Here is a 27286-nt window from a genome sequence, read left to right as displayed (position 1 = left end):
ATGTCAGACTCATTTAAAATGAACCTCGAATTGCAAATTTATTATTTAGGCAAATGTAAATTAAACAACTGCTTGAATAAATCTGAAATGCACCTGAAATCTACAAATATTTCGGTTCTTTATCGAAATATTATCATGTAATCACAAATCACTGAATGGTGTCTTTTTATTTATTTTGATGAATTCATTCAATTCAATAAAACAGCAATATTTATCCAAAAGCTAAAGGTTAAAAAGCAGTTATTTTCCGACGAGATGCTTGCTTTCTGAAACGTCTTGTTTTTCTATTTGATATACATCCAAGGTTCATCAACAATATGACACGACTTGGACAGAGGAAATGTTTTCATCTAGGCATATTTTCCATCATAAAGCCCATAGCCACAGATGCGCTTGTCTTAATTGTCAATTGATTCAATGTAATGGCTCACTCTCAATCTTTCAATTAAGCCTGGTTCTTGCGTGGCTAATTTGGGCCTGTTCCCCTAAAGTTCATTTAGGCGCGTATAAGCGCTAGGACAGATTTGGCCCAGAAGAGGTAGAGAGCAGCAGGCTCGCACCTCACACCCAGGCCCCTCACATGGCGACTGCCGTCTGTTCAGCGCTGATAACACGAGAGTTAGCATCCACCAGCAGGCTAAGACGCATACTAACATAGAGACATCGAGGCTATACATGACAATAGCTGTGTATACACATGAAATGTTAATGTCGGTAAAATCTGTGAGCACACAAACCTAACGATAAAGAAGGCTAATCTTCCTTAAGGAATAAGAATAATACAAAGCTTAGCTTTTAACTCCCCAAACAAGACTGCTTCTCATCCAGCGTCGAGTTTTTACAAAAAAGGGAAAATGCAGACAAAGGCTGCACGTCCAACACTTGCAGTACTAGTTAGGACATTATTTACAATCCACTGGCCTATATTTAATTTAGTAAAGAATTGGTAAAACTGATAATATGTAATTATATTAGGCTAACTATAAAATGTAAGTAAGGGTGTTTAATATTGGCTATTAGTCAATAAAACAGGACATTTGTATCATTTTTAAAAATCTAAACGTCACCATTTTAGCGTAATAAAATTAATAAATTGTTTATAATAATCTGCTTTAGAATTACCTGCATTTACAGCTAAATCTGTTAGCATGAATAAATTGTTGTCCAAATCAGGCTAATATTATAAGATCTTTCATGTTTTTAATTGATGAAATGGTGGTTGAACATTAAACATTTAAACTTTGCTATTATTTTAAAATGTGTATCCTGTTGTCATGCATTTGGAAAAATAATAATTCAAACTTTTAGGATTTAAAAGCTTACATTTTTAATTAGGCCTACATTAAACTAGCATTGTAAAAAAAAAAAAAAAAAAAAAATCAAGTAGGCCTATAAAAGTAGCCTATATCTGCTATAGCTAATACGGTGTCTGTTAATAATAAATAGGCCATTGTAATAAAAGTCAATTAAATATTTTGTTATGACATAAAAACAAACCATCGTTTACCTGAACACGTGACTCAACAAGGTCTAGACGTAGCGCGAGCGCCTCGCGCATGAACACGTCCGGATAATGGCTTTCGTTGAACGCTTTTTCTAGTTCCTCCAGCTGCCAGCCCGTAAAATTTGTACGCGTTCGCCTCCGTTTACAACCAGGGCTTTCCTTGTCGGGGTCTCCGGCATCTAGGACCACAGAGTATGTGAGAACGCGCATGCAAACATGAACATGCACACACACACACACACACACACACACACACACACTAGCAATTACTTAGAATTGTCTACATAACATTTTAGTAACAGAAATTATTTAAAACGCTCCAATTTCTTTTTTACAACCCAGTGGTTGTCAAATAAAATACTAGAATAAATAATTTTACATGAATGCAGTGCCTGATTGGCAACTAATTAACCAGTGAAGTATAGTCTACTTTAAAAAAAAAAAAAAAAGAAAAGAAAAAAGTCAATTACTTGTGATTGCTAATAACATGATTCTTAAAATACAGCTTACACAAATAAAATCTGAGGTAATGATTAATTTTCAATATCGTGTTTTATATCACAGTAATTTCTAACACTTTTAGCCTACATAATATGCTTGTTTATTGATTTACAAAGTCTAGAATTACAAATAGGCTTCGGCTTGCCCATAAAACATGAATCAAACGCCTTTAAACCCACGAAAAATAATCTGTGTTATCATGATGATAACAGTAATACATTTCATTATTATCAGTGTATTATCAGCCCGAGTACAATCGGCCTACTTTCTAGTTTACCTGAAATCATGAAAATTAAACAAAGCTTTAATTTCTAAAGTGTGCCATTTACAAACACACACGCACACACACAAAAGTATTCCATATTATTTTGGAATATGCCCAATATTCTACATGGAATAGAAGAAGCGGATAACCGTTCTCTTACCGCTGAGTTTATACTGACTATCCCCGTTAACACCACAACCAGATCCGAGCAATGGGTTGGAGTTTGCAACAGACGCTGAGCATGATCCGTTAAGTAATCCGTCTATAGAAAAAGGTACAGCGGCCGCCGACTGTAGCTGGTGTCCGGAGATATCGTAAACATGATGGTGACCGAGGTGGTAGGGGAAACCCATTCCAACCATGCCCCCCAAAGAGCCTCCAAACTGGGCATGAGGATGCTCGAGGATCCGGCTATCCATCATTGCATCTCGGGAATCAGGCAAGCGTCTGTCTGGCCAAAACAAGCTCCAACTCTTCCCTCAGAGCGCATGCAGCAGCCGTGAAGGGACGTGCGGCGTTGACATGCTTTGCGATCCCAATTAAGGAATAAGGAGACCGAGGCAGGCGTGCGGGCTTTTTCGCTCTCTCCTACTTTGTCAACATCAACTCTCCCCTTGTCCAAATAACTAGCTCTCGCGCTAGGGAATTCGTGACCAATAAGAAACGTTAATCGTCGGTGACGTCAGAGCCACGACACAAACGTTTTCCATATCGATTGCTAATTATACCTGACATCCACCTCAATAAACAATACCAGCGCTGTCACAACACGACATGAGACATCACAACTAGGCGAGAGGGAGGAGAAAGGGGAGGAGGCGAAACCGGCAAATTGATTGATTCCCGACTAAATTCTAAACAGCGACTACATAAACACACAATGGTTCTGTTCCAATAGCTAACTGTTCTGAACGTCGCGTTTGTTCTATAAAAACAAAATAACACATGTAACAACCGAAAACGTCAAGTGGCTCAAATCTGATACTTTTCAAGGAACGCCTGGCTCTCTCTGAATGCGTAAAGTGATGTTCTCCTATTACGCGGAGGCATCGTTCCCTGAATAGAGTGATCCTGTAACAGACGAAGAATCGCCCGCCCTGTTGCGAGCTGTCAAGATGAATTTAAAACTACAAGCACCTCAGCCTTTCTAATATCTACACGCGAGCGCACCTCGAACTCATTTCCACAGTTCTGATTACTGTGGCCATGATTTTGGCAGGTGTTATGAAAAAATATCTGAAGGAAACAAAAGTGAGTCTGACAGAATAACTGTGAGGGGGGCAAGTTATATGAAAGCACAAACGTGCTTCATATTTCAGTGGGGCTTTTAGATTATTGGCTTAAGTTTGTTTAAGTAATCAATTATGCTTGTATTCCACTGATCATTTGTATCTACAAGAGGGAGTGTGGTGTGAGGAGGTCATATTAATCAATTTTACAAAAAAATACAATTATTACAATTTAAAATAAGATAACAAATACATACTTATTTTGAGTGTAAAGGACATTTTTTGTAAATTATGTCATGAATTAAATTAATAAGCTGAAATCCTACTGCACACATCACACGTTAGAGTGTATATTGTGCACAGAAAAAAAAAGGTAAAAGAGGAAGATGATAATAATTATTTAATATTTCTAAATTATGTGATTAGGGAATGGCTGTAAACTCCAGTTTTTTATTTATAATGTAGTTCCCCTGCCTCAATAATTGTTAAATGTAAACGCTGTCCAGCGTTTTTTTTTTTTTTTATTGGATTTGAAAAGTGTGTGAGCGAGCGAGAGAGAGAGAGAGAGAAAGAGAGAGAGAGATGGTTCTGAATACAGGATGGTAATCAATCCTGTCCATGTATAAAGTAAGTATACGGGTCTTTCCCTCTCCCTGCTCTCCTCCTCCATTACCGAGAATTAATTCCACTTTATTTATCCAATTTCTCCAGCTGCCAGAACGTTAATTTGAGTTGAAATTTCTCACCACTCGCTCGCTTGCGCTGACCCTCAGTAGCACCCGGATGGTGTGTAGTAATAACCTAAATCTTTCAACAGAGAGGCACGATAATTGTTACCTTATTAGCATGCAAATTGTTTAATTAATATTATTAAGAAGAAGCATATAATCCGTTCGTCACTTGACCCCGCAGTCTGTTGGCTGGCCGCCTCTCTGCATTTCAATGTGTTCATTTCAAATCAGCACTTTGAAAAAAAAAAAAAAAAAAGGCCTCTCTACTAGCGCTAGTCGCTTTCAAAGCACACATTCCCGGCGTGAGCGCGCGTTTGATGCTACTTGGTTTGTATCTCTCTCCTCCACTCTTTATCCCCAAACATTTCATCACTTCGCATACAGGAATTATGGAAATCGTTTCATTCTGGCCCTCCCCCGACATCTAAGTTCAATAATTGGCTTCTTGTCGTTTGCTTTTTGAAAACCGCTTCTTGAAAGGGCACCCCTCCGGTTCTGAGCAAGCGCTATCCGCTAGACGCGCGCGGCTCCTGGGTAGACAACCCTTGACACGCGGCCCCTGCGAAGCGTTGCAAGGCGCCTGTTGTTTTTAATCCGGCGGAGTGACTGTGTCAGATGCGCGGGCTTTAATTAACTTGATAATCATAAGTAGGCAAGCCACACAAGGGGCAGTGTTCAGTGAGTTTTCGCCCACTTTTATCTCACTTTCGCTACAAGGCGATACTATATAGCCTATATATACAAACGTATTAAGAATCAACACCTGTCATAATTATATTGCCCAATCAATTTGAATCCGGTATGGAAACCGCACCTGGATGTTTTTCCGAGTATCTGTACATTGACATTGCTATGCATTCTTGTCACGCATGGCATAGGCTATACTGTATATTTCTGCTCATAACATTTTTACATTTATGAAATAAGCCCATTTAAAGAAGTTAAAGGGGTCCGATATATTTATGATCGTATATTAAATTCCATGCAAACTTTAGCCAGGAAGATGGAATGGACTGGGCTGTTCATAACCTCTCATCTCACTCTGAAGCTTGAAGCAATTTTAAACGATAATCATAAATAACCATTAGGCTCTAATAAAACATTTTAATTAAAAAATCAATATACTACTTTTGAAGGTCTTAATTACTAAATTAACTTAATGTGAATTCATTTGAAGCTATCAAAACTGAGCTGCACATTAGTCGATGTACAGATAATTGGAGTGTGAAACGTAAATTAATTGTTGAAAGTCATTTGATCCACAAACGGAACCAATTAAAGTGTAAAATGATTTTCCTTTCTGTGTTTGTGTTTCACTCAAGCACAGTTTGGTGTTTTAGTGGGAAACTAGGCTATCCCACCAGGCAAATTTCCCTCTAATCCCGCTCAGCTAATCATGCAATTAAAACTTTCCCGCGCACTAATTATCTGCAATTGTTGGTCTGGCTGCAGAGAAAGCAGAAAGTAAAAGCGATTGATTCCGAGTTTTAATTCACTTCATTTCTGATTGAGAGAGAGAGAAAACGCAATTCCCCTTCAAATTACCTTATTCAGCCTTGCCAACCTACAATGCCCTTCAGAAATCTTATGGTCTGCATTTATGAGGGCAAAATGGAATCCTTTTAATAACAATAACTCAAACTTCTATTAGAGTAATAATTTAATTTCAATTAAAACTGACTTATCACCTTTTGCTAAAACGTGCTTAATATGCCAAAAATTATCAATGCTTGACGGACCCCGAGCAGGGATTGTCTAATTGTAATCAGCGAATCGAAGGTGCTTGTCGCTTCCCGTTGCCTCGCGCTGGTTTGCACGGAAATGGAACTAATTTACTTGCCTCCCCAGGGAAATCCGCCGAACAGATTAACATTTTCAAAATATACTAGTAATAATATAATTTGAGCAATTGTGATGACGCCAATTTTTTGAAGCCTTTGTGAGAGTAATTTACATATTTTTACAGTCCACTATTTTCTCCCGTTAATCACTCTTTGAAACTGAAGGACGCATTAATGTGTAGTAGTCTGGCACTTGCACGTGGGAGTGTGGCTTCGTGCTTATGCGCTCGCGTTTGTGCTAAAAGCATATTGATTCTATCCATCCTCGTGAAAAGTGAGGAAAATGAGCAGAAAAGACCTGTGACACGACTTCATTGATGATCAAGCACACAGGTATCACAGCTGTCAAAAACTTGAACTGTCATGTGGAAGAAGAAACCATTCTTTTATCGCCACCTAGCGTCGAGAGGTTTTATACGGCTTAACTTTAGGTGCCAAGGTGTCAGAAAAGTACAGATGTCTAGGCTATATGGCGTCAAACCAACAACCTTAAGACCATTTATAACAAACAATTCCCTGATAGCACACGTACATCTCGGAGACGTCTATTTGATTTACATGTTTACATCTTGAAAACGTATTTTATAGAGTGTTTGCTCATCTGCAATACGTCTAGACGTTTCCTATCAGATGTCAAACAGACGTTTAAAATGTCTTTAAGATGTTTATGGTTTAGAATATATGTAAAACTGACATCTTAAAGACGTCTATCAGATGTTTGTAAACAGCAGACGCTTTCCAGATGAAGTGATCTTTAGCAGACATCTTGCAGACGTACGTGTGCCATCAATCACTTTAAAAATGTCTAGTGGTGTAAAAACTAAAATACTTTTATTACAACTTAATTGATTAAAAACATTTTAAAAGTTTCTTCTTGACCTGAGAAAAAAACGTGCCTTTTAGAAAACAATTAAAAACAGAAAAGAAGCACCGTCATCATGGGGCTCTATCACAATGACTTTTGTTTCAGTATTGGTTACACCACATTGACAAAAGTTTTTCAAAGAAGGCCTATTAATAATATTTTATGGACAGTTAAACCACCTATACATTTATTTTTACTTTAAACACCTATGTAAAATATTAAAAAAGAGAGAGAACTGAAACGTCTATTACAGAAAAGGTGTATTCAAGACAAAACAATGCCACACCTCTTATGTTATCAAAAAAACTTTAAATCGTAAACGTAAAAGTCAGTGATTCACTGATCATTGTAAATATGTTTTAGAGAGTTAAACGTTAACTCCCCTCTTATAAAAATGATTAATCTGTCAGTGAACGCTTATTGATAGTGGTAAGTCAAGAAGTGCTTGGGAGACTTCAGTTCCTCAGACAACTCCGGATCACCCATCTCTCGCTCCAAGTAAATAAATCTCAGACGTCATGTGAATCGTGTCATCCGCCGGGATATCAATCCGGTTCTAGATGTACACTGACCGCGGTCGTTCGTGAGGGCCTTGAATAGTTAATATCTCTTTGTTATCCACGCTGCTCTAATCCCCTGGTGGCTCGCGGGCTCACGGTTGTTCGGATCTGGTACAATGAAGCATGGGAGGAGGAGCGTCAACTATTATTTTCGGGCGACGCGGCCATCTGCTGCGCGCAAGAAACCCAACACCCCAGAGACGCCCCAGTATCCACACTGTAAACTAGCGAAGATGTTTTAATTAAGGCGAGGCAGGTTAACTCCGCTGCTTAATGAATTGCCTTCGTTGCCCTCCCCTTGTCATCCAAAAGAGCCGCTTGTCTCGGCCCCCTCCAAAAACACTATACACTGTAAAAAAGAATTGTTGGTTTAACTTTAAAAAGTTAGCTAGCTACCTGGTTGCCTTAAAAATTTTGAGTTCATTGAAATTAAAAATTTGAGTTAATACTATGAATGCAATTAGAACTCAAAATATTATGTTATCTAAACCACATTAATTATCTAAGTTGAACTGACAAAAGAAAAAATGTTTTGATAACAAATCATGAAAATAATTTTTTACAGTGTGAAACAAAAGTTCTAAAGTGGTGTTTCTCAATCCTGGTCCAGATTTGGATGTCTCTCTTCTTATTTATGATCTATTTAGGCTATTTATATCATCATAGCATTAGATCATTAAGAGGTTTCCAGACTTAAACTGGGTGTGTCCGATAAAGGAGGCACCCAAAACCTATAAAAAAGATTTATTAATTTTCTTCCCAACTTTAGCCTACCAATTCTCGCTTGGCCTATGTTAAATGATGGATAATAAAAAAAACATATATTAAGTTCAGTTATTTAATAGTTTGTTTTCCAACCATATTTGCCCATTACCAAAAGATGGTTCTCGTGACGTTATACACAGTTAAGCAAAGGAGGTGTAAATTGTGCGACAGAATAATTAGACGAGCCTATCAATTAAATACATAATTGTGTTTATGGAACCCGAGTCTAATTAAATGTAGCCTACTTAATTTTTTGCCTAATTAGGCTACTCAACAGACGACTCTGATGGTAGTCACAGCGCTTCCTAGTGGTGATCCGAGTCATCGCCTCTCCCAAAAACTCCATATCGGCCTTAAATTATGATTATAGACGTTATAGTAATGATAACATGTGATTATACTCCACATAGTCTATTCATCCAACTAAAATGTGGCATAAGAATACAATTAGCAGCTGTGGAAGTGAGTAGGCTTATCTTTCCAAAAACTAGGCTAGTTTAGATTCACACTATACCGAAAATCAAACTTGTTTCACTTTAAGCTTAGTGTTTCTCTTAAACTACCGACTGATGGATGCATTTGGCCGTCGTGCTCTGATCTAACTGGTTAATTAAAAACAGCTCATGTTTGCTCAAGTTAATAAAAGGACTAAATTATTCACTTTGGGGACCTGAGTCCCAGAGCGCCTTAAATCATCCCGGGACAATATTGTAACTCTCTCTCCGCTCTGATGAAACGCTGAGGGGTCCTGCCACTGGTCGGAACCCCCTCCTCACTTTCCATCTGTCCCTCTTTGTCCTCCCTATAAAGCGTGTGTATTTTAGCTCATTGTCTTTCACACATTTATTGACACCTTTTTTAATTCGGCGCTTCTGTCGGCCTTCTCTAGCCGCGGGGCGCCAATCTCTTCCGCTCCATTAGCTCATTGAACAGGAGTCTGGTTAAACAAAAGAGATGCAATCTGATCCTCTGTCCCATCTCTCGCTCTCTCTCTCTCTCTCTCTCTCTCTCTGAGGCCATACATGTCTCTCTCGCACACCACGGGTTTTCGCGCCCTGTTTGTCAGTGAGACTGGCCTGTTCGTTCGCAAGCCAGCGGGGAGGGGGATCTTATTAGCATTAAAAGCCTACACCGTGAAATTCATTTATAATTGCTAGAGAGAGAGAGAGATAGCGAAAGCATATGCGTCCCGAATTACGTTTGAATAAGTTTGTGATATGTTAACATGGAATGGAATGCGACAGACTGCAATTATGACGCCTTTGTGACTGTCAAATTCGATTCATAAGAGGCTCGTTCCACGGTGAGCGCCCGTAGAGAAGAAAGTGAGGTGAATCTTAATGTAGCTATAGCTAAAGAGAAGACTAAGAGATTTCTGCTGGAGGAAACGAAAAGCAGACCGAACAATATAATAAAGTCGGTGAAAATGACCTATCGCCAGAATTTCCTGATGCTTGTTCAATCGGTGTGAAATGGACAGAAGCTTTAAACTAATCTTGTCCATCATTCATATCAGACAGGATTATAGAGGCAGACAAACACTGGTTGGTGGTGAGGACGAACCAGGTGTGCTACCATCTGGCAGATCCAGCATACACTCTCTCTTTCTAATATCAAAAGTTTTTTCTCTCAAAAAAAGTTTGAGATCCATAATGTGCAGCAGTGGACTCGAGGACCAGGATTGAGAGCTATATTGTAGGCCTATTGAGACAACTGACAGTGGTCAAGTATAAGCAGTGTTGGGGTAACGCATCAAATAACTTGAGTTACGTAATCAGATTACTTTTAAGTAACTAGTAAAGTAACGCATTACTTTTTCAATCTACAAATAAGTAACGCAAGTTACTTTAGCCACTTTTCCGTCGGGCCGAACGGTTCTTAGAATGGTGAGGAACTGTTCCAGTTGTTTCCACTTGAGCCCGGTATGGCACGGCACGATTACAAACCGTTCTCTGTCAGACATTCTCGGCACGGTTATGCTGAATCGTGTTGGTAGAATCCATGAAGTGACGTCGCCACTCAGGATTGGTCATTTGTCTGTTGCCTGGCTACCAGTTTCTCTGTAGCTGGCTAAGCGCTCTATTTGAGCGACGTAAACAATTTAATAATATAATTAAAAGAAATATCTGATCATCCTCCATAACACGGTCATAATTTACATCTCATATCATCAGTAAACCGTTGCGTTACCACCCTCACGAAAACCTCCTCTCAATGGTAATGCACTATATGTGAACGCCACAGATGCATGAATTCCTTATTAAGATGCAGGAAGTGCCTCCCAATTTTTTTTTATGATATACAGGTGCTGGTCATATAATTAGAATATCATCAAAAAGTTGATTTATTTCACTAATTCCATTCAAAAAGTGAAACTTGTATATTATATTCATTCATTACACACAGACTGATATATTTCAAATGTTTATTTCTTTTAATTTTGATGATTATAACTGACAACTAAGGAAAATCCCAAATTCAGTATCTCAGAAAATTAGAATATTGTGAAAAGGTTCAATATTGAAGACACCTGGTGCCACACTCTAATCAGCTAATTAACTCAAAACACCTGCAAAGGCCTTTAAATGGTCTCTCAGTCTAGTTCTGTAGGCTACACAATCATGGGGAAGACTGCTGACTTGACAGTTGTCCAAAAGATGACCACTGACACCTTGCACAAGGAGGGCAAGACACAAAAGGTCATTGCAAAAGAGGCTGGCTGTTCACAGAGCTCTGTGTCCAAGCACCTTAATAGAGAGGTGAAGGGAAGGAAAAGATGTGGTAGAAAAGAAGTGTACAAGCAATAGGGATAACCGCACCCTGGAGAGGATTGTGAAACAAAACCCATTCAAAAATGTGGGGGAGATTCACAAAGAGTGGACTGCAGCTGGAGTCAGTGCTTCAAGAACCACTACGCACAGACGTATGCAAGACATGGGTTTCAGCTGTCGCATTCCTTGTGTCAAGCCACTCTTGAACAACAGACAGCGTCAGAAGCGTCTCGCCTGGGCTAAAGACGGAAAGGACTGGACTGCTGCTGAGTGGTCCAAAGTTATGTTCTCTGATGAAAGAAAATTTAGCATTTCCTTTGGAAATCAGGGTCCCAGAGTCTGGAGGAAGAGAGGAGAGGCACACAATCCAAGTTGCTTGAGGTCCAGTGTAAAGTTTCCACAGTCAGTGATGGTTTGGGGTGCCATGTCATCTGCAGGTGTTGGTCCACTGTGTTTTCTGAGGTCCAAGGTCAACGCAGCCATATACCAGTTAGTTTTAGAGCACTTCATGCTTCCTGCTGCTGACCAACTTTATGGAGATGCAGATTTCATTTTCCAACAGGACTTGGCACCTGCACACAGTGCCAAAGCTACCAGTACCTGGTTTAAGGACCATGGTATCCCTGTTCTTAATTGGCCAGCAAACTCGCCTGACCTTAACCCCATAGAAAATCTATGGGGTATTGTGAAGAGGAAGATGCGATATGCCAGACCCAACAATGCAGAAGAGCTGAAGGCCACTATCAGAGCAACCTGGGCTCTTATAACACCTGAGCAGTGCCACAGACTGATCGACCCCATGCCACGCCGCATTGCTGCAGTAATTCAGGCAAAAGGAGCCCCAACTAAGTATTGAGTGCTGTACATGCTCATACTTTTCATGTTCATACTTTTCAGTTGGCCAAGATTTCTAAAAATCCTTTCTTTGTATTGGTCTTAAGTAATATTCTAATTTTCTGAGATACTGAATTTGGGATTTTCCTTAGTTGTCAGTTATAATCATCAAAATTAAAAGAAATAAACATTTGAAATATATCAGTCTGTGTGTAATGAATGAATATAATCTACAAGTTTCACTTTTTGAATGGAATTAGTGAAATAAATCAAATTTTTGATGATATTCTAATTATATGACCAGCACCTGTATTTTGCAAAGCATTAGGCCTACCTCAGGTTCAGGTTATCTTTATTATCCTAGAGTTTTTATTATCCAAGTTTAGTATCCCATTGTTTTTAAACAATTCCAATTTAAGAATCACATTAGATAATTTAATTCTAAATTATTTAAAATCATTAAATCATTCTAGCATTTAGAACCTTGAAATATAATTTCATTTTCTCTTCTTTAGTCATTCTGTTGTTTTTGAATAACCTTTAAATGGTAGTGCAAAAATGAAACTGTTTAGAAACAAACTACATTACTTTTATCAAATAATGACCAAAGCCTAAAATGCAAAAAGTTGTCCATTAATGTGACCGCACTGACTTCACCAAATTGGTAGTTTGATTAACACTCATTACCTTCAGTTTTAAGAAATCTGCTGCCATCTAGTGGTCACCTTTACATCCAGCAGAGGCTTGAAACTGAAAGTGTTTCTTAAAGTAATATGAATGTCTAATAAAATTCTTCATATTATTCAAATCGTATTATTTTACTAGAACAGCCTTCTAAAAACTCTACTATTTGGGTGAAAAGTAGCTTAGGTAGACCATACAACCTCATCCAACACTACAACTAAGCAGAAACAAAATAAAACAATACAAATACATTATATAATTGCAGTGCATATCATTACACTTGCCGTGAATGTATTTGAAAGACTCGTCCATAAGTATTTAGTGGTGGATGTCTTTCTACGTCAGTAGTCTACGACAGAATTCATTCAGTACCATGGACAGCACCATGGCGGACCGTTCCTTTTGTACAATAGTAATGGATATTATGTGGATATTACAAAGTCAAAGCAGTAACTGTTGGGTTAAAAGCGATGCACAATGCCGTGTTGGTCACGACATTTATATAATAAAATATATGTTAAATGAGAAATGGAGGAGGTCATTCAAAACCTAATATTTACAGTAACACTGTTAAGTAGGCTATTATTCTTTAACCTTACCTGTTTGTATACATCAGCTGAACCACAGTAACAACGGGAGACATACACACACTACAATAATCATTTCCTAATGAAAAAGTAAGTAAGGCGCAGGATGATGACGACTAAACTGACTAGGATGCGGTACGTCCAATGAGAACTGTGAACTGTGATTTTGGAAATAGTTGTGGGTGTCCATATCAGTGATGAAATTTGTCTAGTAAATATGTATCGCTACCAGTATCGTCAACATTTGATCGAACAGAAAGTCTTCTGATCGATAAAGCGAACCATCGCACAATTCATATTAGAGATAAAGCCTGGCTGTCTCCTATTTGCGCTCTGCATCTGAAAACAATAATCCTCCATTGCCATGATAACTCGAGCGAGTTCTTTATGGAGAGTGTTCGAATGTCGGCGTGACGACGGCTACGCGATTCACCGAGGGCCGCGGAGATAGAATGAAAGCGCTCAGCCGAACGCTTTCACGAAGAGATTGGCTGCTGGAGACTTCAGAACATGCCTTGCAAAACAGCATATCAACGATTCACCATTACATGACATGGATAAGCATCTGTGGTATGTTTTATTTAGAGGTTTCTTCAGAAATAGCAGTAGTTCACAAACCGGTTCCAGGAGACATTTTGTATGTCTCCCCAATCAAACACACAAATATCCTCCCGTTTGCTCCCCTCCCCCTCTTACAAAAATGAACCGGTTTTATTACAGTAAAAGTGTAGAACCATGTTTTGGGCGGATTAACCATGGTAACTCCTTGTAGTAAAACTGTGGTTATACAAATGGTAAACTATGGTTAGTGTAGCAAAACTCACGGTTAATTTGTGGTCATCATGGTTTAACTATACCCATTTTTTTTTTTTTTTTTTTTTGGTAATAATGTAAGGGCCAGCAAGCAATCTCTAAAATGTTTTCCCCCGTTTTCACAGACAAAGCTTAAGCCTATAGTCCCCAACTAAAATGCATGTTTGAGCTGTTTTATCTGAAAGCACCTTGCAGACATATCTTAAAATATGGCTTGCCATCGTTTTGTCTTGATACACACCAGTAATGTTTTTTTTGTTTGTTTGTTTTTTTTTATAAGGCATGTTTATAAAAGCTACTTAAAGGGTTAGTTCACCCAAAAATGAAAATAATGTCATTTATTACTCACATGTTGTTCCACACCCGTAAGGCCTTCGTTCATCTTCGGAACACAAATTAAGATATTTTTGATGAAATCCGATGGCTCAGTGAGGCCTCTATTGCGAGCAATGTCACTGAACCTCTCAAGATCCAGAAAGGTATCAAAACGTATTTAAAAACCGTTCATGTGACTACAGTGGTTCAACCTTAATATCACAAAGTGACAAGAATACTTTTTGTTCGCCAAAAAAACAAAATAACGACTTTTCAACAATATCTAGTGATGACCGATTTCAAAACACTGCTTCATGAAGCTTTTTTGAATCTTTTGTTTTGAATCAGTTGTTCGGAGCGCCAGAGTCACGTGATTTCAGCAGTTTGGCAGTATGATACGCGACCCCAATAACTGATTCGAAACAAAAGATTCGTAAAGCTTCATGAAGCAGTGTTTTGAAATCGGTCATCACTAGATATTGTTGAAAAGTCATTATTTAGGTTTCTCTCGTCACTTTATAATATTAAGGTAGAATCACTGTAGTCACATGAACCGTTTTAAATATGTTTTGAGTACCTTTCTGGATCTTGAGAGGTTCGGTGACATTGCTGGCAATAGAGGCCTGACTGAGCCATCGGATTTCATATCTTAATTTGTGTTCCGAAGTCCGAAAGCCTTACAGGTGTAGAACGACATGAGGGGGAGTAATAAATGACATTTATTTTACTTTTCGGGTGAACTAACCCTTTAAATGTCCTAGGAATTAAATAATTGAATTAAGGACTAATCCTAGTTTAAAGGGATAGTTGACTCAAATTAAAATTCTGTCATTTACTCACCATAAGTTGTTCCAAACCTGTATACATTTCTTTGTTCTGCTGTACACAAAGGGAGATATTTGGAAGAATGTTTGTAGCCAAGCAGATCTCGACCCCCATTGACTACCATAGTATTTTATTTTTTTTCCTTCTATGGTAGTCAATGGGTGGGCGAGATCTGCTTGGCTACAAACATTCTTCCAAATATCTCCCTTTGTGTACAGCAGAACAAAGAAATGTATACAGGTTTGAAACAACTTGAGGGTGAGTAAATGACAGAATTTTCATTTTTGGGTGAGCTATCCCTTTAATCCCGAAGGCCTGTCTATGAAACCAGGCTGTCAAGTCGCGAAAATGTTGTGGCTAGGTTTGTTATCGTACGTAGCCTACCCAATTTGATAGATAAAACATTACTCGCTGCAGTTGCGTAGCCTACATTGCGACGTTTCAAGAACTCACTACACATTCAACCTGGAATTACATATGCCGTCATAAAACTGTTTTGCCACGTAGGCCTACATCTTTCAAAGTAAAAAGTTTACCAAACAAGTCTGCTAGAAGGATATCGACAAATGAGACTTCGGCTTGTCTAAATTATTTAATGACTCACGCGCAGGTTTTATTATTATTATCAGAGCTCTTTTTTATTCTCGAGAGGTAAAAGTGTCTTTCTTCAGTTTTAAACGATTTAGGCCTACGTGTTACATTTTTGTCAGTTGTTAAATTTACAATTGCAAAAACTTGAAAGAAAAAAAAAAACCGTTGTAGTGTGACGTGGTTGTATTTTTTCTATTTTACTAGGCTACGTTTTTGAATCATTTCAAAAATCTAAATAAGACGTTACAGTTTTGTCAGGTTTTGAATTCATAACGTCAGTATAACTGACGTTTTGCGCCAACTTACCAAGTTAGGTATTTTCACGTAATAAACGACTACTCTACAAATACTACAACTGCAACCAAAGTTAAGCCTGTTTTTGACTAGTCGTTACCAAGGACTGAAACGGTTTTGTTAGCTGAGACGTTAAAATTGTGCAGTGTAGGCCTCCAAGAGCACAGTTGCGAAGCGCTGCTTACCCAGCTTCCCTTTTAGGGCAGGAAAATGACACTTCCTTCAATTGGCTTCACAGGTTCATAATTAATCAACCAAACGCGCACCTGTTCGGGGAGAATCGTGGAACGTTGCCATCGGTCTGAGCAATGGCTGCACCACGAAGAATTCATCTCACCGCAATCTCAAGCAATGCACACTTTCCTCTTCCCGCCGTCCCCCCTGTCCCCAATGCCAATGACCTACCTGTCAAACAGGGTTTACTTGTGCCGACGCAAGCGGTCGGATCGCCACCACTTCAGCATGCTGCAACGAGAGTGGAATTAAAACTCTTCGAGTCGGATGAACAACGCTGCCCGGAGTTTTGCTACCCGGATTTGATCAGCGCAAAGGTAAACAAGCAATGACATTAATGTATTTTCTGATTTTTATTCTTGCTAAAAGCAAAATTTAAACACTGTTATAAAGAAGTTTACCAGAACAAAATACAGCTCTGGAAAAAATTAAGAGACCACTGCTAAATTAGCAGTTTCTTTGGATTTATTATGTATATGTATCTGGTTAAGTAAAATGAATTTTTTTTTTTAATTTATTCTACAAACTACTGACAACATTTCTTCCAAATTTCAAATAAAAATATTGTCATTAAGAGCATTTATTTGCAGAAAATGAAAAAAGATGCCATGTTTTCAGACCTTGAATAAAGCAAATAAAACAAGTTTATATTCATTTTTAGGAAGAGTTCAGAAATCACTATTTGGTGGAATAACCCTGATTTCCAATCACAGCTTTCATGTGTTATGGCATGCTCCCTATCATTGCCGTTGGGCGACTTTATGCCACTCCTGGTGAAAAAATGAAAGCAGCTTGGCTTTATTTAATGGCTGGTGACCCTCTTGCTTACATTTTTCAGGTTTTCAGTGGGGTTTAGGTCTGAAGATTGTGATGGCCATGACAGGGTCGTGATCTGGTGGTCCTCCATCCACACCTTGATTGGCCTGGCTGTGTGGATTGGAGCACTGTCCTGCACGAAAAACCAATCCTTCGAGTTGGGGAACATTGTCAGAGCAGAAGGAAGCATGTTTTCTTCCAGGATAACCTTGTGCGTGGCTTGAGTCACGCGTCCTTCACAAAGACAGATCTGCCTGATTCTGATCTTCTCTGATGAGTCCAGTCTTCAGCTTTGCCCAACACCTGGTCCTCTAATGTTTAGACAGTGACCTGGAGAGGCCTACAACCCAAAGTTTCTCGCGCACACTGTGTAATTTGTTTTGTTGGAGGATTGGTGATGATCTGGTGGTTCTTCAGTAAGGCTAGAATTGGGCAGATACGTCTTTGTGAAGGACGCGTGACTCAAGCCACGTACAAGATTATCCTGAAAGAAAACATGCTTCCTTCTGCTCTGAAAATGTTCCCCAACTTGAAGGATTGTTTTTCCCGCAGGACAGTGCTCCAATCCACACAGCCAGGCCAATCAAGGTGTGGATGGAGGACCACCAGATCAAGACCCTGTCATGGCCATCACAATCTCCAGACCTGAACCCCACTGAAAACCTCTGGAATGTAAGCAAGAGGGTCACCTAGCCATTAAATAAAGCCAAGCTGCTTGAATTTTTTTCACCAGGAGTGGCATAAAGTCGCCTAAAAGCAATGTGACCGACTGATAGGGAGCATGCCAAGACGCATGAAAGCTGTGATCAGGGTTATTTCACTAAATATTGATTTCGGAACTATTACTAAGGTAAAACGTTAGTATTGTGTTGTTTAAAAATGAATATAAACTTGTTTTCTTTGCATTATTCGATGTCTGAAAACATGGCATCTTTTTTTCATTAATTTGACAGTATTTTTATTTGAAATTTGGAAGAAATGTTGTCAGTAGTTTGTAGAGTAAATAAAAACCGTTCATTTTACTCAAACAGATACATATAATTAATAAATCTCTTAATTTTTTCCAGAGCTGTATATGCTTTGAGTTTATATTTAATCATTTTCAATCACTGAACATTTTATGAATTTAGAAAAAAAAGTCACAGTTTAAAACTTTGATTGGAAAAGTACTACATTTGATCCAAAAGTGTTAACAATGGTGTCAAAGTAAGCATTGACTATGTTGTGTAAATTTAAAAAGTCGTGACTTATATTAATTCCTACCAAAACATTTGCTGTGAGTTCAGCAACTTTTAAGTGTATTTTACTCATATTTAGTTAAAAAAAAAAAAATTATTAATTGTTTAAACAAGTATTGCAATTTCGCTACAAGTAAGTGAGGATTAAATCAGTACTGGTGAATTTAGGAAAATCTAAATTGGTATCTGGTTCTCTCTCTCTCTCTCTCTCTCTCTCTCTCTCTCTCTCTCTCTCTCTCTCTCTCTCTCTCTCTCTCTCTCTCTCTCTCTCTCTCTCTCTCTCTCTCTCTTTTTTTTTTTTTTTTCAGGAAACCACTGAGAAAAAGAAACTACAAACATTAGATGAATTGGTGGAGGACAGGGAGAGAGATGAACTGGAGGCACTTGCAAGAAAGTTTGAAGCGAAATATGTGCGTATGATTTCTGCCAAGATGTTATATTTCTAGCTTCATCACAAGTAAGTCTATGTCTATATTAGCAAATTAAAGCTGGGTTTCAAAGTTCTGTCGAAAGAAGTAAATATCAAGAGTCAAAATGCAAAACGATATTCAAGACTGCCTTAATTGACCGTACTGTGTTAAAGGTGGAATTAGACAGCATGATTCATATATTATGTTAAAATTAGTATTTTTATTTTGGGGGAAAAAACTATAGAGGTGGTGTTATTTAAGTTGTATTTCAACTACATGAATATCTGCCTTTTTTTAGGGTGAAGCTGGCAAAAGAAAAAAAGACAGATTACAGGACCTGGTGGATATAGGCTTTGGTTACGATGAATCTGATTCATTCATTGATAACTCTGAGGCTGTGAGTTCAGGCCACTGTTTTTAGCCATATGCTAAAACCACCTTTATCAGATTATTCCCCTTATAGAACGCATGCATATTTTACTCAAGTCTTCTTTTTCTCTGCTGCCACTGCATGCCACAGTATGATGAGCTTGTCCCAGCTTGTCTCACCACCAGATATGGAGGCTTCTACATCAACTCTGGAACTCTCCAGTTCAGGCCAGCCTCTGATGAGGGAGATAACCAGAATAATTTTGAGGACAATGGTTTTAAAACCAAGGTGCATAAACACATTTGATGACCCTTCCAACTGTTTTGTACCCACTATATTGCAAAAATCAGCTTTTTTCTTCAGAACAAAATTGTTTAATATATGAGCATTTCCATTTGTCAGCATACATTATCTCATTTGGTCTGATTCCTCGCTCAGAAACGAAAGCTTAAGCAAGGCAAAGACAAGAAGATGGGGAAGAAAAAGAGAGAAGATGACATGCTTGCTAAGAAGGAAGAGGAGGAAGCCAGGAAGAGGTTTTTTGCTGCTCCAGTGTTCAATTTAGTTTAAGAGTACAATGTTTACTGTTAAGAAAACATGAATTTTTTCACAACCTCCTTTAGGAACAAGGTTTCCACTGATTGTTTCTCAAATGCCCTCATTGTTCCTTCTTCTGGTTTCCTTCTCAGCACCCCACCAGACAAATCATCTGCAAAGAAGAAGAAAAACAAGAAGCCGCTAAGCATTGATAAGATGCTGAAGAAGTTCCATAAGGAAAAGCTTCAGCAGCTGCAGATGTTCAATGCTCTCAATGACACTGGTCCCACCATACAAGCTGAGGTTCAAGAACCACCCATTTCATCTGACCCTCTTCTCACACTCATTGGTTCTGCCAGTGCAGACGACCTCCTTCAAGCAGTCAAAGCAGCTGAGCAAGACTTTGACTTAGATGGGCTCTTGGGGGAGCCGCAGAATGTCTGCTCTCCAAGCCTGGAAGAGAACGGAGAGGCTCTGGTAGCGTCCGTCACTGAGAAGCCACCCACATTACTCCCCGATGGACTGCCACCTACATTAGAGCAACACATTAAGCAACTTTCCCAGGTATTGTTTGATTCTGAGGCTTTAGAGGATTAGACAAGAGTTTGCGGGTATACATGACTTATTTTGTTCTTTAGGCTGTAAAGAAAATTGAAGGACAAAACAAGATGGAGATTTTGTCTTCAGAGCTCAACAGTATTTTACTAGAGTAAGTTACATTACATGATTTTTTTATAGAACAGGAAACATCTTGATTTTATTGCATTGATTGTAGTTTAAATCAATGTATTTTTGTATTGCTTTGTATGTTCAGTGTGGAGGTGAACTCCAAACAGCTTAGTGGGAAAGTACGCTCCAGAATCTTCTCCTACTTGGCATCACAGCTGTCCTGCAGCAAAGGCACTCTGGTTAAAAGAGCCAAAAAGCTCCACAATCTACAGCAGGTCTGTAAACTTACAAAAATGCTTGACACCTCAGCATGGCAAACATCACCATCCCATCTGATCGGTATCTGCTGTCCTAAACCCGATCCTTTATTTTATTACGTCAGCTGTCACTTGGGTGTTGCGCAGTAGGTGGCGGAAAATGCACCTTCAAGTAGGTTTGCCAACCTGCATTAAAGGGTTTTATCATCATTTACTCACCCTCATGTCGTTCCAAACCTGTAAGACTTTTGTTAATCGTCGAAACACAAATAAATGATATTTTTAATGAAATCTGAGCAATTTCTGTCCCTCCATTGACAGCTACACAACTGCCGCTTTGACACTTCAAAAAATTTATAAAGAGATTGTAAAACTTGTAAAATTGAGTGGTTTAGTCCAATTTTTCCTGAAGAGACATGATCACTTTATATGATGAACAGATTTAATTTAGGCTTCTATTCACATATAAACATTGATCAACTCACACATCAGTTGTGGTAAACGGAAGCTCAAGCATGTTTGCTTGAAGCGGGAGAACCAATGAGGCACTCCTCGGCTCATAATGCATCGTGTTCCTTCTGGACCATCAGTGAACGTTTTAACCTTTTGTAATAGTTGCGTATGAGTCCCTCGGTTGTCCTCAGTGTGAAAAGATGGGTCTCAATCATACAGTCACTGCTGAAAAGGGTTCAAATATGCAAAAGATGCTGGAAAACTAAAGAATTTGCTGAAGGATTTTTCTGAAGAACAGTGGGCGTTTTAACTGCTTAGGACAAACAAGGGACTCATGAACAACCATCACAAAACAAACAAACAGCCATGGATCATCCAGGTAACAACACACAGTATTCAAAATCAAGGTTATGTAAACTTTTGAAAGGGGTCATTTTTATAAATTCGACTTTTATTTTGTCTTGTGGACTATATGTAAACATCTTTCATGTAAAATATCTTATTCAGAAGAGCACGAAATAAAATTATATATATATAAAATAAAATAAAATCTTGTTTAATGTTTCTGTAAGCTGAATGTGCTGGTCATGTGTCTTATAGGATGAACAGCTGCAGGAGCTGCTGATGAAGCTGGAGAATGCGGTGGCCAGGTCCATGCCAGAACAGATCACCCGTTTCCAGAATCACTGCCAAGCTCACTCTGAAGCCAGAGCTGCCAAGTAATCAGTCATTTTTAGTGTGTGATAACTTGATCACTTTCACTGTATCACTATACATTCACTGACGTTTTAATTGATATGCAGTTTTCTGGTAGAATACAACCTATTTTTTTGTGTGTGTGTGTGTGTCAAGGCTCGAGGCTGAGAAAGAGAGGGCGATTGATGGTTCCGACGAAGAAGAAGAGGAGAGGAGTGGAAAACGAGTGTTTGGGCCTCGCAAGAGATTCAGATGGAATGAAGAGATCAGGTCTGGTCTCTTGTATGTGTGTGCGCATGATTATTAAAAGCAGTGTTGGGGAAAGATACTTTTAAAGTTAATGCATTATAGTTTTGAGTTACTCCCTAAAAAAGTAACTAATTGCATTACTTTTTGTATGGAAAGTAATGCGTTACTTTACATTTGCGTTGCTTTTTCTCATCAGGGCTGGCCTGTTTGATTGTTTGTTTTTATAACAACAAAAAAGTTCTATTTTTGGCAAATATAGAGGCCCTTTCACACCAAAAGTGAAATGAATAAGCCTCAGGCTGAAGGAAATGCAAATTCATGCCTGTACAGTAGAGGGCACCGCTCAAACAAACAAGTCTTTCAGCTGTGCTGCCATTCTGGAGTACAGAAGAATAGGATGCAGGAGAAGTAAATGAATAAAATATGCTCACATTTAGTCTAGAACTAGTCTAGAATAAGCATCATGTTTACTCAGCGCACAAAACACCTCTGCACTCCTGATTTTTCTCAACATGGGGACAGAAGAACTGTGAGTCAATAAATGGGAAAACAAATTAACTTGCATTACTTATTTAAAAACGTAACTCAGATATTTTGTTGTAAATTCAACAGTAATGCATTACTTTACTAGTTACTTGAAAAAAGTAATCTGATTACATAAAACTCGCATTACTTGTAATGCGTACCCTCAACACAGATTAAAAGTTCTTGGTAGCTACTAGTAAATGATAGAAAAAAAGAGTTCTATGTACTTTTTATCAAATACTCTAATAATATAATGAATAGTAAATTTTGTAACAAAATCATTTAATTATGTAAGCTTTGATCACCTGTATCCACAAATGTCACTTTATTGACTTTTACAGGGAGTTGCTCTGTGAGCTTGTCAATATGAAGATGATGATTTATGATTCTGAGTCGCCCGCGTACTGTAGTTTGGAGGAGTATCTGAAAGCATTCCTGGAGGCTGATGTTAAACCGCTGTGGCCTAAAGGATGGATGCAATCCAGGTATGCAAGTCAAATCATTAAGACATTGAAATTAGAACGAACTTAGAAAGTTCAACTTTTAAACGGTAGTGTATGTGCATGTGTGTATCTATAATATTATTATTATTATTATTATTAATAATAATAATAATAATAATAATAATTCCTTCAGAATGGTGAGTTTCTGTTGAATTTCTCTCATTGTCTCAAAAGGATTCTGCTTATAGAAACCCGAAAAGCACATGGTCACATCACTGGTGTGGTGTAAGTATGATTTTACACTACTACACACTTCCTAGCTATTTAGCCAATGTTTCTGAAGAAAAAAAGGTTCATTATATTCTCTAATTTTAAGAAAAATTAACAAAGTGGAATCTTCTTTGGTAAATATTAAACTTAACCAAAGTTCATGTTGGTTTTCTCTTCATTTTACAGGGCAAGGAAGAAACCAATAGGTACAACAAAACTAAAAAAGGTACATCAGAACCCCTGTCTTGAATGTTGCATTCTTTAGGAAAATATAGTTAGACTTTTGTTTCTAAACCTTGCTTTATCCAATAAATGAATAGGTCAGCGCCGTCTCAGAGGACGGTAAGAATAACCCTGAAATTCAGGGCCCACCAGCACTGAAACGCAAGCGTCTGAGTGTACCTGCAAGCATGCAACTTGAAGTTGCAGCAACGCTGAGCACCACTGCCAAAACACCATCAAACACACAAACATCTGCCAGCTTCTCTACCCATCCATCTAATCAGACCTACAAGGAAGGGAATGGAAGAGATGAGAACCATCATATCGGCACTCAGAGAAGTCCGGTGACCGCAGAGGGTGCTGGATCGGTCCAGATGATTTGGACCAAGTCTGGTATGGATTCGGATTCAAAGCGACTCCAGGCTGGAGAGAAGGCGACTCCAAAGCTGACGCTGGTGGCGCCCCCAGATGGTGCTCAGAGTGACTGTCCATCAGTGGTGCAGGGAGTGGCCAGGCTGCTCACTACCACCTCAATGGGCGACAGCCCTGTTTCTATGGCAGCAGTGAGTTCTCTTAAAGAAAAATTCAAGAAAGACACATATTGGTTGGTTACTAGATGTGTATCATCATATGAGTTGTGGTGTCATACAAAATGCTTCCTAAATCCTTAATATTTAATATAAACTATGTCCAATGTAGGATGTTACATTAACATTGTCTTATTTTTTTTAATAAGTCTCTTACCAAGATGCTAACCAAGGCTGCATTTATTTTATACAGTAAAGTAATATTGTGAAATTATTACAATTTACAATAATTAATTTTGATTCATTTCTGTGATGGCAAAGCTGAATTTTCAACATCATTATTCCAGTCTTCTGTGTCACATGATCCTTCAGAAATCATTCTAATATGCTGATCAAGTAACATTTTTTTTTAATAACAATTTGGGAACAATTGTGCTGCTTAATATTTTTGTGGAAACCGTGGCACATTATTTTAAACATTCTTTGATAGAAAGTTCAAAAGAACAGTATTTTTTTTTAAAAAAACAACATCTTTACTGTCACTTTTGATACATTTTTTTTTTTTTAATAGTTTGATCAGCACTCCCGAAATGGTCAGCCAATTTCTTTGGAGTCAAATAGGAATTTGTCTGAAGCATTAAGGTTTTAAAAGTTGTCTATATTTGAACAAAATTGTATAATACTAACATTTTTCTTTGCTTGTATTTCAGGCAGCTGGTGAGATCTCCTGTGGGAACCCAGCGCTTCCCACCCCTTCTCTGTCTCTCCTTCCGTCCTCCTATCCCACCACAGTACAGCCGGGTGTCTTACCAAGCTTTGCCCCCCTGCATGCTCTCCCGTTCCCTGGACTGAGCCCTGGCACCAAGATCCCTGGACAGCCTCAGGCCTGTAAAGGAGCTGTTTTTCCTGGCCCAGCACCTGGAACTTTCCAGCATGGTCTCGCACATGGTGAGCAGATATTGATCCTGAAAATAAGCATGGAAACTTGGTAAGAATCATCTCTGTTTATTTAAAGGTGAAGTGTGTTATTTATGCTCCAATTGCTGCACCAGATGGAATTGATTCCAAACAGGTTCTTAAACACTTGCATGCTATTCTAATATTTCTGCTTTATATAATGCGCAGTGCAATGCACTTGACTTGATATTCCATTTCCCAAAACCATTTTAGTATTTAAAAAATGATACACTTCACCTTTAACTACGTACAGGGACTAGATAACTTCATGATCTCTGTCACATATACACCAAAGGTTTTGTACTCTTGTCTTCATGGGCATTGGATAGAATGGATGAGCTGAAGCACAACTCTGGTGTAATGTGGTTTAAAGCACTTTGCTCCATCGCTGTAATGTTGCATTTGTCATCCTGGTGTTTTCTTCTTCCTCCTCTCTTTCCTATTTCAGGTAACTCCATGCTGTGCTCTAGCACGCTTCATCTTCTGTCTGTCCCTGTTTCCTCTCCTGCTCCTCTTCATTCTTTAACACCATGGCTCTTTGGTTTAGGTAAATTTACACACCTTTGGGAAAGCCCATAGGGACCGTTGAAACATGCCCACATTGTTCATTGTGTTCGTTTTGATGTTTGCTTGCATTATGTGCATTTGCTTTTTTTTTTTTTTTGGTCCTGCTTTACTATTATTAATAGTTTAGCTTTTTAAATTTATTTGAAGTTTAAGCAGTAATGCATGCCAAGCTTGTGTTTTCTGATTTGTATTCTGAGTTTTAGTTCAGCTGATCATCTCTAGTAATTAATATAGTAAAAAAATATTAATTTTTTTGTTGTTGTTGACAGATCAATACAAGGTACACAATCTGTTTAATAAGAAGTAATTTAGGGTACTTTACACGACAACGATGTACTAAAAATGGAAAAGTTTTTTTCTTCATGTACAGACAACATTGTCAAAACAATCCCCGTTCACACGGATCTGCGAAAACGACTAAAAACGCTGTATTATTCCTGCCAGGCCAGTAGATGGCAGTCATTTTGTAAAGAAACAGTACATGCTTATAGACTGAACATGTAAGACACATGCGCATGATGTTGCCGTTTTCACAAAATCGCATTTTTGTTTTTTACATGGAGAAGATAACGGTATCATTTTCAAAACCTTGCAGTTTGAATCCTGTTTGCATTTTCAGGCCCCCAAAACCCCGTTGTCATGTAAATGAATGGCAAAAATGCATACGTTTTCCATTTTTTAGTTGAAAACGGTGTCGTGTAAACGGCCTCTTAGTTTTTATTTTTATTTTTTTGACATCATAAACTAGACTGTATGATGTCAGTCTTATAGTTTTGTAGTGTCAACATGAGACCAAAATTGACTCCATTTACTGTAATACATGTTCCTGGTCTTATTGTGCCTGATTCATTTTCAAAAACTGATAAATTCAATGGATAAAGTCCCACCATATTATAAATCATCAAATGTTCTTTTACATGGAAATATGTCAAATTATGGAAGTGAAATTGAGTCATGAGTGTCATTTCATATTGATTTTTAAATTAAACCAGCATTACATTGAACAATCACATCAGTGTTATATTGAGAGATTAAATAAAATTTTGTTTTTATGACAGATGGAAGCAAGATCCACACAGATGGTCTTAACGCTCGGAGAAAACTACATTAATGGCTATTAGAATGAAATGAAAGATGGCTGATACATAAAGCAAAATTTGCCACTTTTCCTAAGATCTTGAAGATGGAGTTGATATGACTGAACATGGATATGAATTCAATAGATTACGGCTTGGCAAGGAGACTTTTCAGTTGTATATTTTAGAATCAAAACTCATTCAAAACTGTTTTTTGCAGTAAAAAATGCTCTTATCTAGAATGGGCACATGGACTATAATGTAAGTATTTTGGTTTTCACGGTATTAAGATTAGAATTTGAATATGACCAGCCATGTCACCTCAGTGCAGTCCTATGCACTTGTAATGCACTTACTTTAAAAACTTGAAGGCAGATACTACTTATCTATTCGTAACTTTTCAATTGCCATTTCTCTCTCAGAGGCCATTTTATCAATGAAGATCTACAATCCTTGACCTATTTATGAAATGAAACGGGAACAATAGTAAAACAGGTGGTGTAGGTTACCACCCTATTATTTTACTTTAAAAAGTTAAGTAACTCAGAATCTGTTGTACTAGTAAAAGGCAGAAATTGCACTTTTTTTCTTGTTTGTTTTCTTGTTGTTGGACTTGGTAATGAAATGATGCCAGTGTAATGATCTCAGGGCTGTGTAAGTACAATAGCCTAGTTATTGAGTAATGCTGCAAAATATGTAGAGAACATGCACTTGCTTTTGTTTTTGAACATAATGAAAATGTCTTTGGGGAAAAAAATGAAGGAATAATGTGGAAAATAAAGTTTCCTAAAACAA

At 38.1% G+C, this 27286-nt stretch overlaps 2 protein-coding genes across 5 annotated transcripts in view; one reads left to right on the top strand and one right to left on the bottom strand.

Annotated features, from left to right (window-relative positions):
• uncx4.1 (Unc4.1 homeobox (C. elegans)) overlaps nt 1–16362 on the bottom strand; it is a 17708-nt gene extending 1346 nt beyond the window's left edge. The window contains exons 1-2 of one of the 2 annotated variants that reach the window (XM_051902055.1): nt 16242–16362; nt 1508–1683 (exon numbers count right to left, since the gene is read on the bottom strand). In XM_051902055.1, the coding sequence (XP_051758015.1) occupies nt 1508–1683; nt 16242–16272 (207 nt within the window). In that variant the 5' untranslated portion in view covers nt 16273–16362. Of the gene's footprint in view, nt 1–1507; nt 1684–2430; nt 5563–16241 lie in introns of those variants that run through there. The other variant, XM_051902046.1, reaches the window with a different exon arrangement.
• ubn1 (ubinuclein 1) lies at nt 16284–27286 on the top strand. 3 transcript variants are annotated; one of them, XM_051902013.1, is made up of 17 exons: nt 16284–16526; nt 18572–18673; nt 18972–19070; nt 19194–19331; nt 19482–19579; nt 19733–20144; nt 20219–20289; nt 20395–20524; nt 21560–21678; nt 21812–21925; nt 22771–22914; nt 23107–23157; nt 23329–23368; nt 23463–23927; nt 24602–24839; nt 25297–25395; nt 26474–27286. In XM_051902013.1, the coding sequence occupies exons 1-17, from the start codon at nt 16284–16286 to the stop codon at nt 26524–26526; spliced, it is 2616 nt and encodes an 871-aa protein (XP_051757973.1). In that variant the 3' UTR covers nt 26527–27286. The 3 variants fall into 3 exon arrangements, with proteins under 3 accessions (XP_051757973.1, XP_051757990.1, XP_051757982.1); XM_051902030.1 differs by lacking the exon at nt 23463–23927; XM_051902022.1 differs by lacking the exon at nt 25297–25395.

The sequence above is a fragment of the Ctenopharyngodon idella genome, chromosome 1 (genome assembly GCF_019924925.1).
Source record: "Ctenopharyngodon idella isolate HZGC_01 chromosome 1, HZGC01, whole genome shotgun sequence".
Classification (NCBI taxonomy): domain Eukaryota; kingdom Metazoa; phylum Chordata; class Actinopteri; order Cypriniformes; family Xenocyprididae; genus Ctenopharyngodon; species Ctenopharyngodon idella.
This window is presented reverse-complemented; position numbering and strand designations above follow the sequence as displayed.

What these genes read in the sequence shown, in the direction of transcription:
- ubn1 (XM_051902013.1), top strand. Translation starts at nt 16,284, where the DNA reads ATGGCTGCACCACGAAGAATTCATCTCACCGCAATCTCAAGCAATGCA. An exon ending in ACAATGGTTTTAAAACCAAG is followed by an intron (nt 19,332 to 19,481) that starts GTGCATAAACAC and finishes TTCCTCGCTCAG; the next exon opens with AAACGAAAGCTTAAGCAAGG. An exon ending in GCCCTGTTTCTATGGCAGCA is followed by an intron (nt 23,928 to 24,601) that starts GTGAGTTCTCTT and finishes CTTGTATTTCAG; the next exon opens with GCAGCTGGTGAGATCTCCTG.